General features: G+C 42.1%; 2 protein-coding genes across 10 annotated transcripts in view; both read left to right on the top strand.

The window, feature by feature from the left end:
* The first annotated feature begins 92 nt into the window (after positions 1-92).
* Positions 93-4,686, top strand: LOC106578978 (solute carrier family 35 member G1). Of its 2 annotated transcripts, none has more exons than XM_014158338.2 (3): positions 93-571; positions 1,655-1,826; positions 1,926-4,686. In XM_014158338.2, the coding sequence occupies exons 1-3, from the start codon at positions 151-153 to the stop codon at positions 2,674-2,676; spliced, it is 1,344 nt and encodes a 447-aa protein (XP_014013813.1). In that variant the 5' UTR covers positions 93-150; the 3' UTR covers positions 2,677-4,686. The 2 variants fall into 2 exon arrangements, with proteins under 2 accessions (XP_014013813.1, XP_014013814.1); XM_014158339.2 differs by having other exon boundaries at positions 115-559.
* A 5,797-nt stretch (positions 4,687-10,483) lies between these two features.
* Positions 10,484-20,597, top strand: part of LOC106578971 (1-phosphatidylinositol 4,5-bisphosphate phosphodiesterase epsilon-1) — a 79,058-nt gene continuing 68,944 nt past the window's right edge. For 3 of the 8 annotated variants that reach the window (XM_014158312.2, XM_014158311.2, XM_014158310.2), the window contains exon 1: positions 10,484-10,699. The gene's annotated coding sequence lies outside the window, so the exon portion shown is untranslated. The remainder of the gene's footprint in view (positions 10,700-20,597) is intronic. The other 5 variants (XM_014158313.2, XM_014158314.2, XM_014158315.2 and 2 more) reach the window with 3 other exon arrangements.

Genomic DNA, 20,597 nt, shown 5'->3' with positions numbered 1-20,597 from the left:
AACGAGGTCAAGGTTGAACCCTTTCTTGATTAAACATGAATTTAGGGTAACGTTTTGGTTGGCCAACTGGATTGCCTACCGGGAAGGAAATTTTGCTACCGGTATGTTGTTTGTTGGATAGCTGCCCCCCGTGGTTAAAGTAATCATTGCATGTTAATACAGTGGCCACCAAGGTTACATATTAAACCGGTGTGTCACTCACTCTCAGGCAGAGAAGGGTGTAAGCTACCTCCAAGGCATGTTCACCTGTTGCATCTTACAATGGGGGATTTGACGGACAGTAATAGCATTGATGACCGAGTTCTATCGGTCGTTCCCCGTAGAGAGGAGGACATCAAAGTTGTATTTCACAAAGTTGGCGATGACGACGACGATGAATACACTACTGAGAGAATCCATTTACAAAGTAATAGTCATGACGAGAGGGGCAATGATAAGGATGCAAGGACTAGAACAATGGAAAGCAGCGCGATGCAAAGATTCTGTCCTCTCATATATTGTAGAATTGGCGGCGGCGGGGATCCCATCTCAACGGACGCAGTAGACACAGTTGCCAAAGGTAGCCTTCACGGTAAAGTTAGAGAGAATGTATATCATTTCGCTATTTTAAGAGATCTACTAACGCAACCACGTGTTTGTTGTGTATTAATATAGTCCATTATATGACTGGATCTGCTTCCATCTAGTTGAAGTGATGAACTTTAAGATAGATGGGGTAATGAAAAGCATTGGCGTAGCCAATGACGACCTCCGTAGCAGCAAGTTATGTAACTGACGTAATCGCTGTTCTCTAACTACGGAATTACTTTACTGATAATCATACATATTGCCGCCAATGCGCTTTCATTTTAAACTAGCTAATAATAGCCAATATATTGCAACATTGTGGCCGCGTCACCTCTCACTTTCATCAGACTGATTATTAATTATTGAACGTAATCCGGTTTAACATTTTCATCCTCTTCAAAGGGGATGACGAGGCATTTTCCCACCAGTTACAATTCTATGTAGCTCTAACTTCTTGAATGGTTTTCCCAATTTTTACAACAGAAAACACTTAGTAATTTATTAGTTTTTTTTCCAACATTGGCTCCTTATTTGTAATTTTGGTATGATTACAAAATTGGAAAGAATGAGCACCCAGCCGACAGGTTGTAAATCAAACTCACAAAGAAGTCTAACAATGGTGTCCTCTGTTCTCAGATGAGTAATAATCTTCTGCATCCTTCCACACAGTCTTCCATATGTTTAGTCAGTACAATTTCCCCTGATTCTTCCTGTTCAGTTTGAGCCTCCTGCCAGTTAGAGGACATGGGTTCATGGCACTCTTTTTATGTTGGGAATAAACATTAGCAATCAGTGGGTACAGTGTGTGACAGGTCAATTTTCAGGTGTATGTAGTAATATTAAATACCTGTAATCCCCCTACAGCTTTTAAAACTTGTCGAAAGGTTGCCTGTAACTGTAAGCCTTAGCAGGGATTCCCTTCAACAAAAGGGCTTTTAATATCACATTTGAATACTGTACCTCTTCCTCCTCCCATTTTGCCATTTCAGACAAACAAATATTCAATTCCGTTTTAGTAGTAGGTTAATGTTCAGTTCCAGTCAAGCTATTTTAACCAGTTAATGTGTCCTCCTCCCTCTGTCCTCAGAGAAAAAGCATTGTCCAGGACTGGGCCTGTTCTATGGCCTGCTGGCAACAGTGTTCTTCTCCGTTATAGCTCTTCTGGTGAAGACAATCGATGGAGTCCATGCTGTAGAAATCAGTGCCATTCGCTGTTTCTTCCAGATGCTGTTTGTGATGCCTATGCTTATCTATCACAAGTACGTTATTACAAAACTATATTTATCTGTATTGAACAACTTGACCCCTTGACCCCTGATATTTACATACAAATATTTCACAATTTCCTGTTTTTTTAGGACTGGCTTCCTTGGGCCAAGAGACAAGCGGATCTATTTGGTGATGAGAGGATTCTTGGGTTCTAACGCCATGATCCTATTGTTCTATGCAGTTCAGCAGATGCCCCTGGCTGATGCAACAGTCATCATGTTCAGCAACCCAGTGTTCACTGCCTTGCTAGCCTGGATCTTCCTCAAAGAGAAATGTACAATCTGGGACTGTGTCTTCACTGTGTTCACGTTGGCTGGTGTCATAATGATAGCCAGGCCTCCCTTCATATTTGGTGCTCGTATAGAGGAAATAGAGGGAGACTACACCAATCATCTCAAGGGGACTATTGCAGCCTTTGGTGGAGCGATGGGAGCAGCCTGCACTTTCGTAATACTCAGGAAAATGGGCAAAAGTGTCCACTACTATCTGTCCGTGTGGTACTATGCTGTGATTGGTTTCATTGAGTGTTTCATCGCTTTGTTTATACTTGGTGAATGGACCATTCCATTCTGTGGGAGAGACAGGTGGATCCTTATGCTGATAGCGATCCTGGGCATCGCTGGCCAAACGTTCCTCACCAAAGCACTTCAGATTGAGAAGGCCGGCCCTGTGGCCTTGATGAGGACCGTCGACGTGGTCCTAGCTTTTATTTTCCAGTTCATTTTTTTCAACCGAAAGCCCACCATGTGGAGTCTCGGTGGGGCATGTTGTGTGGTCGTCAGTACTTGCGGTGTGGCGCTAAGGAAGTGGTACAGCAACACACACCCAAGAAAGAGCTAAGAACCACACACCACACAAATAAATTACTTTTTTTGCAAGGAATAAATTAAAGTTGATCAGTTAATATGTTAATGTTCAGCAGACGAGTGAAAACCAAAGAAGCAACATTACATCCAAATGATACTGTAAGGTTTTGAACACAAAACTGGACACATTTCAGTATTTACATCTACATACTGTACTTAGAAAATAGGGTTTCTCAAAGGTGCTTTGGTAAGGGTGATATGTCAAACCATAATGACTCAAAGAACACTTAAATGGTTCTTTGCATTGAGGAAAAGGGTCCATTCATCTTTTAGTGATTATTAAAATGTAGCGATGGCGGCTCATTCAAATATTTTGGGGCGTGGTTTGCGCACAGATCTTTTTGTGCAACCGTGAGTGAGTGTCATTCCAGTTGATCTAATATGTTGTGTTGTGTCATTAAAAATGACTCGGGCCAGTAATGGTCTCTTGTTAAAAAGACTCACATAAAGCCTTGTGTCAATTGACAACTGTTGACTAAATCTCAATTCTCTCCTCAGAGACCCCCAGCCGTTCCAGAGCTAGCACATCTGATTCAACTTGTGAATTAACATAGTAATAACACCGTCATTTTAACAATATAATATGGCTAACCCTATAAGAAGGGTGTTCTATATAGCACCAAAAAAAGGTTGTAACGTTTTTTTATTGGATCTCTGTATAACCTTAAAAAATTGTTCTATATAGCACCAAAAATGGTTCCACTGTGGTTACAAGGAAAATAACACTGGTAGTGGCACTATATAGAACACATTTTTCTATCTGTACTGAGTTCATCAGTATCACGTCAGTACAGTGTAGGCCGTCATTGTAAAATAAGAATTTGTTCTTAACTGACTTTCCTAGTTAAATAAAGTTAATATATATATATATATATATATATATATATATATATATAATTTATTTTTTATCAGCAACATCTTATTGTATTTTAAATGGGCTGATATCCTTTATTTTAATATACTGCTGGTCAGAATCGGTTTGTTGTGGAAATTTCGAAAGTAACAGGGTGATTTGTTTTCTTTTTTTTCCGCAAATATGTTTAAAAGATTGCTTTTTGCAATGTGTCACTGAGATTGCTGGATAGCAATAATATTCTGTTGACCCAACGGGTAAGCAGCATAATCAGACGACTTTATGCATAACTTACGTTTCTCCTGCCTAGTTAAATAGTAGAATTTGTTGGAAACGTGATATTTACAGTACAAATAGCTTTATGACAGTATACCACAGAAAACAACTCGTTGCCTTCCATTTAAAACGTTTACTAGTAATTTAGAACTAAGCACTTGAGTTTGCACATTTTTGTTACATGCAGTATCAGTTATGATGCTTTGTATAAGTTGTATACTCCTAGTTCTCTCAGGGTTTCTATGCTGTTTTATAGTATTTCTTAATGTATCAATAGAAATAAATAGATATTTATGCTTTATCAAAAGCACTTTCTCCGACTGATTGAAAGTCTTTGACTTGAATTTGTTCTTGTTTATCAAATATATTGATGTAGTGAAAATGCTTCTTAACTTTTCTGTGTTCAATCATTTTCAGGCAGGTTTACATAAGTTGGTCATAACGAAAGTATGAACAATTGAAATGAACCATTATATTCTTACATTTAATTCAGAGCCTGTTTATATGACATCATACATTGTTTCTAGAACTTCAAGTGACTTATTTTACAATGTGTTGTGTTCAATTAAGGTGGACACAGTATATCTGAACCTTTGTCTAGTTCATGTTTGATTTTATTTAACTGATACTGATTTGATTGATGAAACTATAAAGTTGGATGCACTCGCACAAAGAAGAGCATAAAATATTTGAGTTACTACCTTCATGCCTTACTAAATCCTTTCTCATCTATGTAATTATTATATTACAGTATTTATATGACTATTTCAGAATTTTTATTAGAAATAAGGATTATTCTAAATGTTGTATATTTGTCATATTTTTTATTCTAAAATAAATTGCATATACATTTCACATATTTGTCTTGATATCTCAAACTGAAGAAGTTTGATGTTTTCCATGTATTCATACATTCACATGTCTGCCATCCCTGCTGTGATCCACCAGAAGATCTGACCCAATGATTTTGTTCCAGCCTGGCTAGACAAAGTCATCCATTATGAACACTATAGCTTTTCTCAAAACACTGAGTCAGAGCCTTTTACCTCTAAGGGGAACCATTGTCATGTAAACCTGTGTTTAGGTTTTAGACTTTGCCAAGACCTTTCCTTGATTTTCTCTTATTAACCCATCATTGAATAACAAAGCTTGTGTTCTGTTGTTTTGTTTCGTTCTGTACATGGGACAGATGGCTTCATAACATGATATATATACACCGGATATACACTGAATATACAAAACATTATGAACACTTGCCCTAATAGTGCAACTCCATATTAGGAAGGTGTAATTCCTGTTTGGTATACTCAGTGTATATTATTTTCTGTGTACCCCATGTACAACATTTGTAGCCAGCAGAGGGCAGAACAAACTTCAAAATCATCCAATGTGTTCAGACAGAGGATGGAACAATGATGTGTACTATATATACACAAGTATGTGGACACCCCTTCAAATGAGTGGATACGACTATGTCAACCACACCTTTTGCTGACAGGCGTATAAAATCGAGCACACAGCCATGCGATCTCCATAGACAAACATTGGCTGTAGAATGGCCTTACTAAAGAGCTCAGTGACTTTCAACGTGGCACTGTCATAGGATGCCAACTTTCCAACAAGTCAGTTCGCCAAATTTCTGCCATGCTAGAGCTGCCCCGGTCAACTGCAAGTACTGTTATTGTGAAGTGGAAACATCTAGGAGTAACAATGGCACACAAGCTCACAGAACGGGACCGCAGAGTGCTGAAGTGCGTAGCGCATAAAAATCATCTGTTCTCGGTTGCAACTCTCACTATCGAGTTCCAAACTGCTGGAAGCAACGTCAGCACAATTACTGTTCATCAGGAGCTTCATGAAATGGGTTTCCATGGCCAAGCAGCTGCACACAAGCCTAAGATCATGATGCGCAATGCCAAGCGTCAGCTGGAGTGGTGTAAAGCTCCCCGCAATTGGACTTAAATCAAATTGTATTTGTCACATTTGAATACAACAGGTGTAGTTACAGTGAAATGCTTACTTACAAGCCCTTAACCAACAATGCTGTTTTAAGAAAATACTATTAAAAAAAATTATGAGATAGCAATAACAAATACTTAAAGCACATCAGTAAATAACAATAGCAGGGCTATATACAGTGAGTGCCGGAACAGAGTCAATGTGCGGGGTCACTGGTGTCGAGGTAATATGTACATGTAGGTAGAGTTATTAAAGTGACTATGCATAGATAGTAACAGGGAGTAGCAGCAGTGTAAAGGGGGGGGGGGGGGCAATGCAAACAGTCTGGGTAGCCATTTGATTAGCTGTTCAGTAGTCTTATGGGTTCGAGGTAGAAGCTGTTAAGGAGCCTCTTGGACCTAAACTTGGAGCTCCGGTACCACTTGCTGTGTCTTAGCAGAGAGAACAGTCTATAAATAGGGTGGCTGGAGTCTTTGACAATTTTTTGGGCCTTCCTCTGACACCGCCTGGTATAGAGGTCCTGGAAGGCAGGAAGCTTGGCCCCGGTGATGTACTGGGCCGTACGCACTACCCTCTGTAGTGCCTTGCGGAGGTCGAGCAGTTGCCGTACCAGGCAGTGATGCAACCCGTCAGGATGCTCTCGATGGTGCGGCTGAAAAACCTTTTGAGGATCTGAGGACCCATGCCAAATCGAGCACACAGCCATGCAATCTCCATAGACAAGAGTTCCAGTGTTTGATATCCATAGCCATCTAGCTAACATAGCATCCCTCTCTATTTCAGCCGGGCTAGCTGTATTTGCTTGCTAAGTAAGTGAAAGTGAGAAGCAATATATATATATAGCTAGCTCTCTCTCGTTTCTTCATTTTGAAGAAATTAATTTATTTAAAACTGTTCAACTATTGTCTTTCTCTTTGAGTCAACTACTCACCACATTTTATGCACTGCATTACTATCTAGCTGTAGCTTATGCTTTCAGTTCTAGATTCATTCTCTGATCCTTTGATTGGGTGGACAGCATGTCAGTTCATGCTGCAAGATTTCTGATAGGTTGAAGAATGTCTTCCGGAAGTTGTCATAATTACCGTGGAAGTCTATGGAAGGGGGGAGAACCATGAGCCTCCTAAGTTTTGTACTGAAGTCAATGTACCCAGAGGAGGACGGAAACTAGCTGTCCTCCGGCTACACCATGGTGCTACCCTACAGAGTGCTGCTGAGGCTACTGTAGACCTTCATTGCAAAACAGTGTGCTTTAATAAATTATTTAGTGACATGTGAATATATTTAGTATTGTTTTATCTAAAAAGGATCACTTTGTTTCACTATAAATGAAATTCACTGAGGAGGATAGTCCTCCCCTTCCTCTGAGGAGGAGCCTCCACTGTAAATGTGCAGATACCACTTAAATGTAAAGACTGGTACAAAACAAGGTGCATAATGGCAAAGAGATCTCTGTGGTGAAGTATCTGTCATGATATTTCCTGTCCCTCTTGTGGCAAAATAAACTGTGGACATAAATTATGAAAGCCCCATAAAGTCTTGCATACACAGCTAAAGTCAACTGACTGAATATCCTGTACGATTGTGTAATGATAATATTTTAATGTGTATCTGACTCATGCTGCAGTTTTAAAGTAAATTGTAAAGAATCAAGTTTAATTGGTGAACTAAAGTGCACAGATTTGTTGCAATTAAATCAGTAAAATTTCATGTTCCAATTTGATTGGGAGTGGAGGGCTTGCACTGCACATTCCCCCTGAATGGCATAGTTCCCATCAGAGGAGAATAAAGGAGATAAAATAATTGTTTATTTTTAATATATCATGAATAAACTATCACACATTTTCCTGGTTTAACAGAAATACAGTTGAAAACTAGCAGCAGGTAGTGTGTGTAGATTGATGAAGAAAAATAATTATATATTTTTTTTTAGAATAAGGCTGTAACATAACAAAATGTGGAAAAAGTCATTGGGTCTGAATACTATCAGAATGCACCGTATACCACTATACCCTCCTCCCCTCTAACATTTAAGTCATTTAGCAGATGCTCTTATAGAGTTAGTGCATGGCAAGACAACCATATATCAGTCATAGTAAGTACCTGAAATGTAATCACAGGTGACACCTCACAAGTCACCAAACCAGAAGGTTTGAACACACTGCCAGAAAGATGACACTCCTTTTACTGACAAATAAAATGTCTCACACGCAGCGATGCATGTTGCAACCTGGTAATACCCATGGGAGAATGAGAAATTTAGTTGAGCGTCATCCACATAGCAATGACAGGAGCGACCATGACAGGATATGAGAAAAGAGGGGGGGGGCACGGAGTCTAGAACCCGGTCCTCTCCTTGCCACCTGGTAGGAGAGGCCTGCCTGTTAAGATGCAATTCATGAGTGTGCAGAGCCTAAGACACCCAGCCCTGAGAGGGTGGAGAGGAGAATCTGATAGAGCCTGAGACACCCAGCCCTGAGGAGGATCTGATAGAGCCTGAGACACCCAGCCCTGAGAGGGTGGAGAGGAGAATCTGATAGAGCCTGAGACACCCAACCCTGAGAGGGTGGAGAGGAGGATCTGATAGAGCCTGAGACACCCAACCCTGAGAGGGTGGAGAGGAGGATCTGATAGAGCCTGAGACACCCAACCCTGAGAGGGTGGAGAGGAGGATCTGATAGAGCCTGAGACCCCCAACCCTGAGAGGGTGGAGAGGAGGATCTGATAGAGCCTGAGACACCCAGCCCTGAGAGGGTGGAGAGGAGGATCTGATAGAGCCTGAGACACCCAGCCCTGAGGAGGATCTGATAGAGCCTGAGACACCCAACCCTGAGAGGGTGGAGAGGAGGATCTGATAGAGCCTGAGACACCCAGCCCTGAGGAGGATCTGATAGAGCCTGAGACACCCAACCCTGAGAGGGTGGAGAGGAGGATCTGATAGAGCCTGAGACACCCAGCCCTGAGGAGGATCTGATAGAGCCTGAGACACCCAACCCTGAGAGGGTGGAGAGGAGGATCTGATAGAGCCTGAGACCCCCTACCCTGAGAAGGTGGAGAGGAGGATCTGATAGAGCCTGAGACCCCCTACCCTGAGAGGGTGGAGAGGAGGATCTGATAGAGCCTGAGACCCTCAACCCTGAGAGGGTGGAGAGGAGGATCTGATAGAGCCGAAGGGTCGAAGAAGCAGAGTCAGGAGAGGGAAAGATTTGGCAGAAGGAAGAGATGATAGGGTAGAAGAGGAGAGAGTAATGAGAGAAGATTGTGACAGCGCATCACCATCTTGGTAGGGGAGAGTGGGTAGGGTTGGAGGAGAGAAAAATAAACAAAGTAGTGATCAGTGACCTGGACAGGGGTTGTAGTGAGATATAGGCAAACAGTCTAGTAAAGATGAGGTCAAGCGTATTGCCTGCCTTGTGAGTGGAAGCAGACAGGGAAAGGAAAGAGGTCAAAAGTGGTCTAAAGAAAGAGGTGGAAATAAATGATTCTAAGTCATGAGGCTTAAGTCACCCAGTACAATGAGTGGTGAGCCATCGTCTGAAAATGTGCTTGTCAAGGTGTCAAGCTCGTTGAGGAACGCCAAGGGCACATGGTGGGCAATAGATGACAACAATGTTAAGCTTGAGTGGACAAGTGACAGTATGGAATTGAAATGAGATGGACAGGTAGGAGAGGGGGAAAAGAGAAAATCTCAATTTAGGAGAAATATAGTAGCCCTGTGCCACCACCTCGACAACCAGATGCTCCAGGACTATGAGAACACAATCAGAGAACACAAGAGAGCAGCTGGAGTAGCAGTGTAATCTGGGATAAACCATGTCTCCGTTGAAGGGTGACATAGGCTGAGATGAACTCATATGAACTCAGCCTTATTAACCAGGACGTCCACATGGGTTATGCATGCAGGGTTCACAAGATTAAAAGGTTTGTAGCCACAGGGCGGGAAGCATCTGCAAAACCTACAGGGAGAGCAGCGAACAGGAATAGAAATCATACACACTTGACAAAGCTATTCAAGAGAAAAATGAGAATCTGAAAAGAACAACTACTTAAACTACTCAAGTGAGAGTTCTGTTAAGCCTTCAATGAATAACTCCGCACAACTCCCCCTCCCCTCCTCTCCTCTCCACTCCACTCCACATACACACACACACGGGTGCGTTCAGTTCGATTCAACGTTTGCTACTGTTGCATCACGGTTTGTTGTAAATGACACATTTCCACTAAAAGTTGTCCACTGTTCTTCAACAGTATTTGAGGGTATGCTTGCTCCCGTTTGGTGTGTGTGTGTGGCCTTATCAATATGGGTTTGACTATTTGAAATCGCAAAACTATTGCAGCCACAACGCCGAAGGTGCGCACCCCAGGACAGGACACAGGAATGACAATTGAAGGGGGCGGTACTAACTACTGCACATTTTACATTGGAAGTGTAGTTACATTTAGTGGAACAATTAAACAACACTTAACCTACATAGGCAACATGTTCCACCACCACTCAAATCATAACATGCAAGTTGTTGACAATAAGCATGGAATTGAACCTGAGTGAAAATGACACGCTTTGTCGCCACAAGTCGACTGAGCACAGCAAAACAAAAACTTTTATGGGGCAATGTCTGTAACTAATGTGCTGGTGAAACACTGTAGCCTCAGACATTCCAATGTAGTGACCGTGCATTGAATCTGCTTATCGTAACTACCCAGCGGCTATTGTCCTCCTCAGCCGCAGCAATTGGGCTACTACCAACAACAGCAGCAGCACATCCTAGTCATTGCTTCTGGGGTGGCGTTTTGGGTTCAGCTCCACATCTCAGTCAGCAACTTTCACAGTTTCATGAGGGATGTACTTTGAAATTGAATCGCCTTCGAGGATAACGGACTTTTACCACTGCATTTGTCTACATTTTTGGTAAGTTACGCAAATTTTCTGGGAAGAGTAGCTAAATGAAGAGAAGTTGGCTCGCACGTGCTCGTGCCAAATTTGCTAATCATAACTAGCTTCAAATTATTAGCAATTCTTTACTGCCTTTAACTTTATCGATTTTCATACTCTATGCAGTGGCGGTTCTAGACCATTTCAACTGGGGGGGCCAAGCTGGGGCCAGTTGTACTGTTAGAGGGGCCAGTTACATTAGACGTTATTGTTGTCATATCGTTTTCTTCACTGCATTGCAGGCATTAGCAGGCAAAAGACCATGTTCATAATCAACATCATGCCACCGTCTAATAACGGATGTAGGAAAAGAACGATAGCAAAAAGTAGTTATGTCAAAATTGTTTCATGCTCCACATTTAGCGGGGCCACAAGGGGGTCCAAAATTGTTGTCACAGGGGCACTGCCCCCCCTCACTCACTCTACACAGATTAGTTATGTAGCCCATGCCCAATTATCTGATTTAATTGCTGGCTCAACTAAATGAATAATTTGGTCAGGACAGGTGGTCCCTGACAATGCTATCCATGTTTGAATTGACCTAGTATTCTCATTCATTGTAAAATGAAAGTGGGGAATGGTATCCCAGAGGACAGTGCATCCTATGTACCGCCACTGCTTTGAGGGGAAGGGGGTGTGCAATTATTTTGGTAGGACTATTCCAAAATGTTCTGAGGGTATCACCTTTTAGCCTTTAGCTTTTATGTGATTGTCCTTGGACCACTCCTCTTCCTTCTGGACATTTTTTATGTTTAATTGGGAAGAAAAACATTAACAAATCAAAAGTTACATTTCTTTTCAAATAGTTTGTGACGATTCAAAGATGGCTGACGACGCTTTCTGCCTGTCAGTTGTTCATATTGTAGCGATCCTCGCTATATCAGCCCTATTGGTGCGATACGTAGGGTGTTGAGGCACCAGCGACCGGGGTTCGCTTCCCTGCTCGCTACATTGGTGTCAGAAGTGGAATGGCATCCGTGAGGACATCGGAACACACATCCTGGACATGTGAGGGGGCTGAGTAGTCGAAGCATGTGGATGTGCCTTCCTGTTCGGAGGGGGTAGTGTAGCGATCCTCACTTTGAGTCACATTACAATTTTCATCAAGTGAGTTAACTGTCATCTCTCTACCTGGGCAGAGCCCTCCATAAGGTGAATAAAATAGCGGTTGACTCATCCACTCCACCCTGAATTTCAACTCCTTCCCTCTGGGCATAGGTACAGACTACCTAAATAAAATTTAAAAAAATTGGGCCAATTAGTCTTCTTATTTCGAATGCAATTCTGCAACTTAACAAAATGTTAGACTAATTGCACTTACACTATGAAACTACACTTATTCTGCCTATTTTCTTGTAAATATCCTTTGCTATTTCTTTTTTTATGTGATAAGTTTAATGACTGCTGCAAGATTAATTGCCTCGGAGGACATTAAAGTTTTCGGGAATCTGAAAAAAACCTACTGGCACAATGCGTAGTCTGTTTGACTTGTACACCAGCGACCCAGGTTCACTACACTATAATCACTAGCACTCTATCCAGAAAGGCATGAATTTGGGGTATTGGTTGAAACCATGGTGTGGTGGTTAAAGGAATGCACTGAAAGAGAAATCCACTGCATTTAGTCAGTTGAGGATTCCAGCCTCCAAATCCAGCAGGCGTCCCTCTTGAACCAGCCCTCTCTCTGTTATTCCACACAGGGTCTCTGTTTCCACTGGCGTCTATTGCCTTGTCTTCTAATCAATTCCGTATGATCCCAGGTCTCTCACATGAAAAGAATTCTGTTTGGTTCAGTTCTTTGGGATTTCAATGTTTTGCACCTCAAAGGATTATATTGAATGGTTTTGTACAATGGAAAAACACACCAACACACTGCTTTTAAAGTTTACATACACATTGCCCATTTCCAACAGTCTTTCTTTGGAAGTTGTATTTTCCACTTTCATTTAACGTTGCGTAGATTGACATTTCAACGTCTTCAAGGGTGAAAGAATGTCAATCCATTGTTATCACACGACATGTCTGTCTTTTGTGACCTACGAGGGGGATTCCTTCTGCCTTTGCTCAGTTGGCTGCACTCTAATTCTCACCCCAATGGAGTTTGGGTTAATTACATTCCCGGTGAGTCATCACTTGGATGAGTTGAGAAATAATCCCCAGTGAATTAGCCCAATGTTAGGGGTTGGTTTAGTTTTCCCTTAAAAATTACCCCCATTAGCAAAGTAGTACCACATTTGGAATAGTGAAGTTGAACATCTGGTGTTCATGTGAACAATATCTGTAGGTAATAAAATCAATTTAGTCTCAAATAATGAAACATGTTCAATTTGGTTTAAAAAAAATGCAAAAACACAGTGTTGTAAAAGTGCAATATGTGCCACGTAAAAAAAGCTGGTGGTTCCTTTTAACATGAGTCTTCAATATCCCCAGTTAAGAAGTTTTAGGTTATAGGAATTATAGGACTATTTCTCTCTATACCATTTGTATTTCATATACACTGCTCAAAAAAATAAAGGGAACACTAAAATAACACATCCTAGATCTGAATGAATGAAATAATCTTATTAAATACTTTTTTCTTTACATAGTTGAATGTGCTGACAACAAAATCACAAAAATAATCAATGGAAATCCAATTTATCAACCTATGGAGGTCTGGATTTGGAGTCACACTCAAAATTAAAGTAGAAAACCACACTACAGGCTGATCCAACTTTGATGTAATGTCCTTAAAACAAGTCAAAATGAGGCTCAGTAGTGTGTGTGGCCTCCACGTGCCTGTATGACCTCCCTACAACGCCTGGGCATGCTCCTGATGAGGTGGCGGATGGTCTCCTGAGGGATCTCCTCCCAGACCTGGACTAAAGCATCCGCCAACTCCTGGACAGTCTGTGGTGCAACGTGGCGTTGGTGGATGGAGCGAGACATGATGTCCCAGATGTGCTCAATTGGATTCAGGTCTGGGGAACGGGCGGGCCAGTCCATAGCATCAATGCCTTCCTCTTGCAGGAACTGCTGACACACTCCAGCCACATGAGGTGTAGCATTGTCTTGCATTAGGAGGAACCCAGGGCCAACCGCACCAGCATATGGTCTCACAAGGGGTCTGAGGATCTCATCTCGGTACCTAATGGCAGTCAGGGTACCTCTGGCGAGCACATGGAGGGCTGTGCGGCCCCCCCAAAGAAATGCCACCCCACACCATGACTGACCCACTGCCAAACCGGTCATGTTGGAGGAAGTTGCAGGCAGCAGAACGTTCTCCACGGCGTCTCCAGACTGTCACGTCTGTCACATGTGCTCAGTGTGAACCTGCTTTCATCTGTGAAGAGCACAGGGCGCCAGTGGCGAATTTGCCAATCTTGGTGTTCTCTGGCAAATGCCAAACGTCCTGCACGGTGTTGGGCTGTAAGCACAACCCCCACCTGTGGACGTCGGGCTGTCATACCACCCTCATGGAGTCTGTTTCTGACCGTTTGAGCAGACACATACACATTTGTGGCCTGCTGGAGGTCATTTTGCAGGGCTCTGGCAGTGCTCCTCCTGCTCCTCCTTGCACAAAGGAGGAGGTAGCGGTCCTGCTGCTGGGTTGTTGCTCTCCTACGGCCTCCTCCACGTCTCCTGATGTACTGGCCTGTCTCCTGGTAGCACCTCCATGCTCTGGACACTACGCTGACAGACACAGCAAACCTTCTTGCCACAGCTCGCATTGATGTGCCATCCTGGATGAGCTGCACTACCTGAGCCACTTGTGTGGGTTGTAGACTCCGTCTCGTGCTACCACTAGAGTGAAAGCACCGCCAGCATTCAAAAGTGACCAAAACATCAGCCAGGAAGCATAGGAACTGAGAAGTGGTCTGTGGTCCCCACCTGCAGAACCACTCCTTTATTGGGGGTGTCTTGCTAATTGCCTATAATTTCCACCTGTTGTCTATTCCATTTGCACAACAGCATGTGAAATTTGTCAATCAGTGTTGCTTCCTAAGTGGACAGTTTGATTTCACAGAAGTGTGGTTGACTTGGAGTTACATTGTGTTATTTAAGTGTTCCCTTTATTTTTTTGAGCAGTATACCTTTGACTATTGGATGTTCTTATAGGCACTATAGTATTGCCAGCCTAATCTCGGGAGTTGATAGGCTTTAAGTCATAAACGGCACTGTGCTTCAAGCATTGCGAAGAGCTGCTGGCAAATGCAGGAAAGTGCTGTTTGAATGAATGCTTACGAGCCTGCTGCTGCCTACCAATGCTCAGACTGCTCTATCAAATTATAGACTTAATAATATAATAAACACACAGAAATACGAGCCTTAGGTCATTCTTTCAGTGAAATACGGAACCGTATTTTATTGAACAGGTGGCAACCCTAAGTCTAAATATTGCTGTTACATTGCACAACCTTCAATGTTATGTCATAATTATGTAAAATTCTAGCTAATTAATTACGGTCTTTGTTAGGAAGAAATGGTCTTCACACAGTTCGCAACGAGCCAGGCGGCCCAAACTGCTGCTTATACCCTGACTCTGCTTGCACTGGAACGCAAGAGAAGAGACACAATTTCCCTAGTTAATATTGCCTGCTAAAATTAATTATTTTAACTACATATGCAGGTTTAAAAAAATACACTTGTCTTGATTTTAAGAAAGGCATTGATGTTTATGGTTAGGTACATTGGTGCAACGATTGTGCTTTTTTCACAAATGTGCTTTTGTTAAATCATCACCCGTTTGGCGAAGTAGGCTGTGATGCAATGATAAATTAACAGGCACCGCATTGATTAAATGCAACGCAGGACAAGCTAGTTAAACTAGTAATATCATCAACCATGTGTAGTTAACTAGTGATTATGTGAAGATTGATAGTTTTTTATAAGATAAGTTTAATGCTAGCTAGCACCTTACCTTGGCTCCTTGCTGGACTCGCGTAACAGGTGGTCAGCCTGTCACGCAGTCTCCTCGTGGATTGCGATGTAATTGGCCATAAGCGGCATCCAAAAATGCCGATTTACCGATTTTGTTATGACAACTTGAAATCGTCCCTAATTAATCGGTCAACCTCTAGTGAACTGTGTGAGTTTCATCACTCTAGTTTAGGGATTGGCAACTGGTGGCCTTCGGACCACCCTCGGAAGGAACTCAGTCAGGGTCTCAACTTGCTGTTGCAAGGAAGAATACACAAGGGGCAATTTTGAAGTTTGGTTGTGCATCAGTTTCTCTTATGTTAGTCACTGATATTTACTCAGCTCTTTTTTTTTAGCTTGGTAAGTTAGCTGGCAGCTAGACAGCTAGTTTGAGTTACCATGATTTTGTTAGTCACTCATATCATATTAAAAACTCGGAGGGGGTTAGTAGCAAGTGGTTAAGTATGCTAAGCGCATTCAGAAAAGGTCACCTGAACACCTTCCTAATATTGAGTTGCACCCATTTACCCTCAGAACAGCGTGCGTTCGTCATGGCATGGTGTCAAGCGTTCCACAGGGATACTGGCCCATGTTGAATCCAATGGTTCCCACAGTTGTCAAGTTGGCGGGATGTCCTTTGGGTGGTGGACCATTCTTGATACACACAGCAAACTGTTGAGCATGGAAAAACCCAGCAGTGTTGCAGTTCTTGACACAAACCCAGTGTGCCTGGCACCTACTACCATACCCTGTTTTTCAAGGCACTTAAATATATTGTCTTGCCTTTTCACCCTCTGAATGGTATGCATACACAATCCATGTCTCAAGGCTTGAAAATCCTTCTTTAACTTCTATGGGCTACGTGGGACGCTAGCTGCGGGACACAGCCAGTGAAATATCAGGGCGTCAAATTCAAAAACAACAAAATGTCATAATTGAACTTTCTCAAACATACAACTATTTTACAGCATTTTAAAGATACACTTCTCCTTGATGTAACCACATTGTCCGATTTCAAAAAGGCTTTACAGCGAAAGCAAAACATTAGATTATGTTAGGAGAGTACATGGACAAAAATAATCACACAGCCATTTTCGAAAGCAAGGACGTGTCAATAAAACCCAAAACACAGCTAAATGAAGCACTAACCTTTGACGATCTTCATCAGATGACACTCCTAGGACTGCTACTTCCACAAGAAATGTTGTTTTTGTTCGAAATACTCCATATTTATGTCCAAATACCTCCGTTTTGTTCGTGCGTTCAGAGCACTATCCAAAGGCATAACGCGCGAGCGCGGTACCATAGACGAAAAGTCAAAATGTTCCATTACCGTACTTAGAAGCATGTCAAACGCTGTTTAAAATCAATCTTTATGGTATTTTTAACGTAAAATTGCGATAATATTCCAACCGGACAATAGCGTACTCATTCAAGGAGAAAAAGGAGGCGCGCGCTCGCGGGATCGAGCATATCCAATCCCTTTGTTGCCAGGCAGTCCACTCAGTAACTGAGCTCCTATTATCTGCCCAGTGACAGGAGAATGCTCAAACCACTTACTGAAGGCTTTTGACAGCCAATGGAAGCCTTAGGAAGTGCAACGTACTGTAGTTTCAAAAGGGACTAGAAAGAACTACAATTCTCAGATCCTCCACTTCCTGGTTGACTTTTTCTCAGGTTTATGCCTGCCATATGAGTTCTGTTATACTCAGACACCATTCAAACAGTTTTAGAAACTTCAGAGTGTTTTCTATCCAAATCTACTAATAATATGCATATTCTAGTTTCTGGGCCAGAGTAGTAACCTGTTTAACCTGTTAGGGCTAGGGGGCAGTATTGACACGGCCGGATAAAAAACGTACCCGATTTAATCTGGTTACTACTCCTGCCCAGTAACTAGAATATAATATAATTATTGGCTTTGGATAGAAAACACCCTAAAGTTTCTAAAACGGTTTGAATGGTGTCTGTGAGTATAACAGAACTCAAATGGCAGGCCAAAACCTGAGAAGATTCCATGCAGGAAGTGGCCTGTCTGACAAATTGTGTTTCATCTTGGCTCTTTTTATTGAAGACTGAGGATCTTTGCAATAACGTGACACTTCCTACGGCTCCCATAGGCTCTCAGAGCCCGGGAAAAACTGAACGATATCGAGGCAGGCTCTGGCTGAAACACATTATCGCTTTTGGCAAGTGGCCGATCAGAGTAGTATGGCCTTCGGCGCGTGCCCGAGTCGACCGAATGCTTTATTTTCTTTCGTCTGTTTACCTAAACGCAGATTCCCGGTCGGAATATTATCGCTTTTTTATGAGAAAAATTGCATAAAAATTGATTTTAAACAGCGGTTGACATGCTTCGAAGTACGGTAATGGAATATTTAGATTTTTTTTTGTCACGAATTGCGCCATGCTCGTCACGCTTATTTACCCTTTCGGATAGTGTCTTGAACGCACGAACAAAACGCCGCTGTTTGGATATAACTATGGATTATTTTGAACCAAACCAACATTTGTTATTGAAGTAGAAGTCCTGGGAGTGCATTCTGACGAAGACAGCAAAGGTAATAACATTTTTCTTATAGTAAATCTGACTTTGATGAGTGCAAAACTTGCTGGGTGTCTAAATAGCTAGCCCTGTGATGCCGGGCTATCTACTGAGAATATTGCAAAATGTGCTTTCACCGAAAAGCTATTTTAAAATCGGACATATCGAGTGCAAAGAGGAGTTCTGTATCTATAATTCTTAAAATAATTGTTATGCTTTTTGTGAACGTTTATCGTGAGTAATTTAGTAAATTCACCGGCAGTGTTCGGTGGGAATGCTAGTCACGTGCTAGTCACATGCTAATGTAAAAAGCTGGTTTTTGATATAAATATGAACTTGATTGAACAGAACATGCATGTATTGTATAACATAATGTCCTAGGGTTGTCATCTGATGAAGATCATCAAAGGTTAGTGCTACATTTAGCTGTGGTTTGGGTTTATGTGACATTATATGCTAGCTTGAAAAATGGGTGTCTGATTATTTCTGGCTGGGTACTCTGCTGACATAATCTAATGTTTTGCTTTCGTTGTAAAGCCTTTTTGAAATCGGACAGTGTGGTTAGATTAACGAGAGTCTTATCTTTAAAATGGTGTAAAATAGTCATATGTTTGAAAAATTGAAGGTTTTGCATTTTTGAGGAATTTGAATAACGCGCCACGGGATTACACTGGCTGTTGAGTAGGTGGGACGCTTGCGTCCCACCTAGCCCATAGAGGTTAAATTGGGTATGTTTTTCATCCGGCCGTGAAAATACTGCCCCCTAGCCCAGACAGGTTAACCTGTCTCCTCCCCTTCATCAACTACAGGGGTAGGCAACCCTGTTCCTGGAGTGCCGTAAGTACTGCAGGATTTAATTCCAACTAGGCACCACACCTGGCCAACTGAGCTAATTGATCAGTTCAGTGATTGCCTAAATTCAACACACCTGGTCTTCCAGTTCGGTTAAATCAAAAAGATGAAGTGGCTCTCCAGGACCAGTGTTGCCTACCCCGATCTGCAGTGATTGAAGTGGATTTAACAAGTGACATCAATTAGGGATCATAGCTTTCACCTGGTCAGTCTGTCATGGAAAGAGCAGGTGTTTTTAATGTTTTGTACACAGTGTATATCATGTATCCTCTATCATCACACAATCATAACTTGTGTTGTGCCATGAGCCTATATCAGCAGACTATAGATTTTGGAGCTGTACATTTCCCACATTACAATGAACAAGATTCAGGCCCGGGATTCAATCCGATCACCAATCCGGCTCATTCAGAAATGACCTTTAAATGTCAGTTGTAAATTTCCTTTAAATGTCAGTGGCGTGCTATAAGGTGGATCTAACACCTCTTGGCTCCCACTCAGCCCAGTTAAAGCTATTCTCTGTCCTGACACCCCAATGGTGGAACCAGCTTCCCCCTAATGCCAGGACAGCAGAGTCCCTGCCCATCTTTCGAAAATGCCTGAAAACCTACAGAGTCAAAGAGTATCTTAAATAAGACCTCTGTCTTACCCCCCCCCAAAAAACAAAAAACTTACTCTTTCTTTTCCTACTAGCACTGACTTTTCTGGTAACTTATTTATTGAGGATAGATGTACTTATTATGACTGTGATAGCTAGGTGAGACAACCACATATTAAGATGAATTCACTGTAGAGGCGTCTGCATGCTTCCCAGCCAAAACAGTTTGGAAGAGTTTGGGAATATTTTGTGATGTTTTTACTTCAGTTACCGTCTTCGGCTGTTCGGGCACACAATTTTTCTCTCGTGGCTAGCCGAAGTTGGTAGGCCCTTCGTGGGTGATTGGTCAACAGTAGAGATTCTTCAGTCTTTGTTGTCAATCAACAAGGGATGACTCGTTTTCATGCAAAAACCGCCCCCAACATCTTAGTTGGATGTAAAATTGTGCGATTAAGATCTCTGCAAAAACATAACTCAAGAAATTGGTCATTCATTTTTATCTTTAGATAAATTCGAACTATCTTGAGGAAGTGTATACTGGCTACGGCGTCTCAATGGACAACAGTACAATTGCCTCTTTTTCTAATTTTTTATGTCAAGGTCTTTTAAGGAAGTATGCGAGCACACTTGTTCGCCTAGTTGAGATCGGCACTAGCCGAACTGAAGCATGCTGACTCCTTAATTCACTCTGGATAAGAGCGTCTGCTAAATGACTAAAATGTAAATATAACATGAATCGAAACGAATCTCAGCCTCAGTGTGAGACATTTGATTTGTCAGTCTGTTTCAGTTAAAGGAATATAATCTTTCTGGCAGTGTGTTCAGAGTTTCTGGTTTGGTGACTTGGGAGGTGTGGCACCTGTGGTTCAATTTCACAACACAGATACTTAAACCATTTCTCAACCTTGTGTCCAACCAACAAAAACACCATCATAATCCTGAGATAGCTGCAGGGATCTCTGCACCCAGTAGATAGGTCA

The sequence above is a fragment of the Salmo salar genome, chromosome ssa19 (genome assembly GCF_905237065.1).
Source record: "Salmo salar chromosome ssa19, Ssal_v3.1, whole genome shotgun sequence".
Lineage (NCBI taxonomy): Eukaryota > Metazoa > Chordata > Actinopteri > Salmoniformes > Salmonidae > Salmo > Salmo salar.
Note: the sequence above shows the minus strand (reverse complement) of the source record. Positions and strands in the feature narration are given on the sequence as shown.

Coding starts and splice junctions, on each gene's coding strand:
- LOC106578978 (XM_014158338.2), top strand. CDS start 151: ATGTTAATACAGTGGCCACCAAGGTTACATATTAAACCGGTGTGTCAC. Junction 572..1,654: donor TGCCAAAGGTAGCCTTCACG/GTAAAGTTAGAG, acceptor CTCTGTCCTCAG/AGAAAAAGCATTGTCCAGGA. Junction 1,827..1,925: donor CCTATGCTTATCTATCACAA/GTACGTTATTAC, acceptor CTGTTTTTTTAG/GACTGGCTTCCTTGGGCCAA.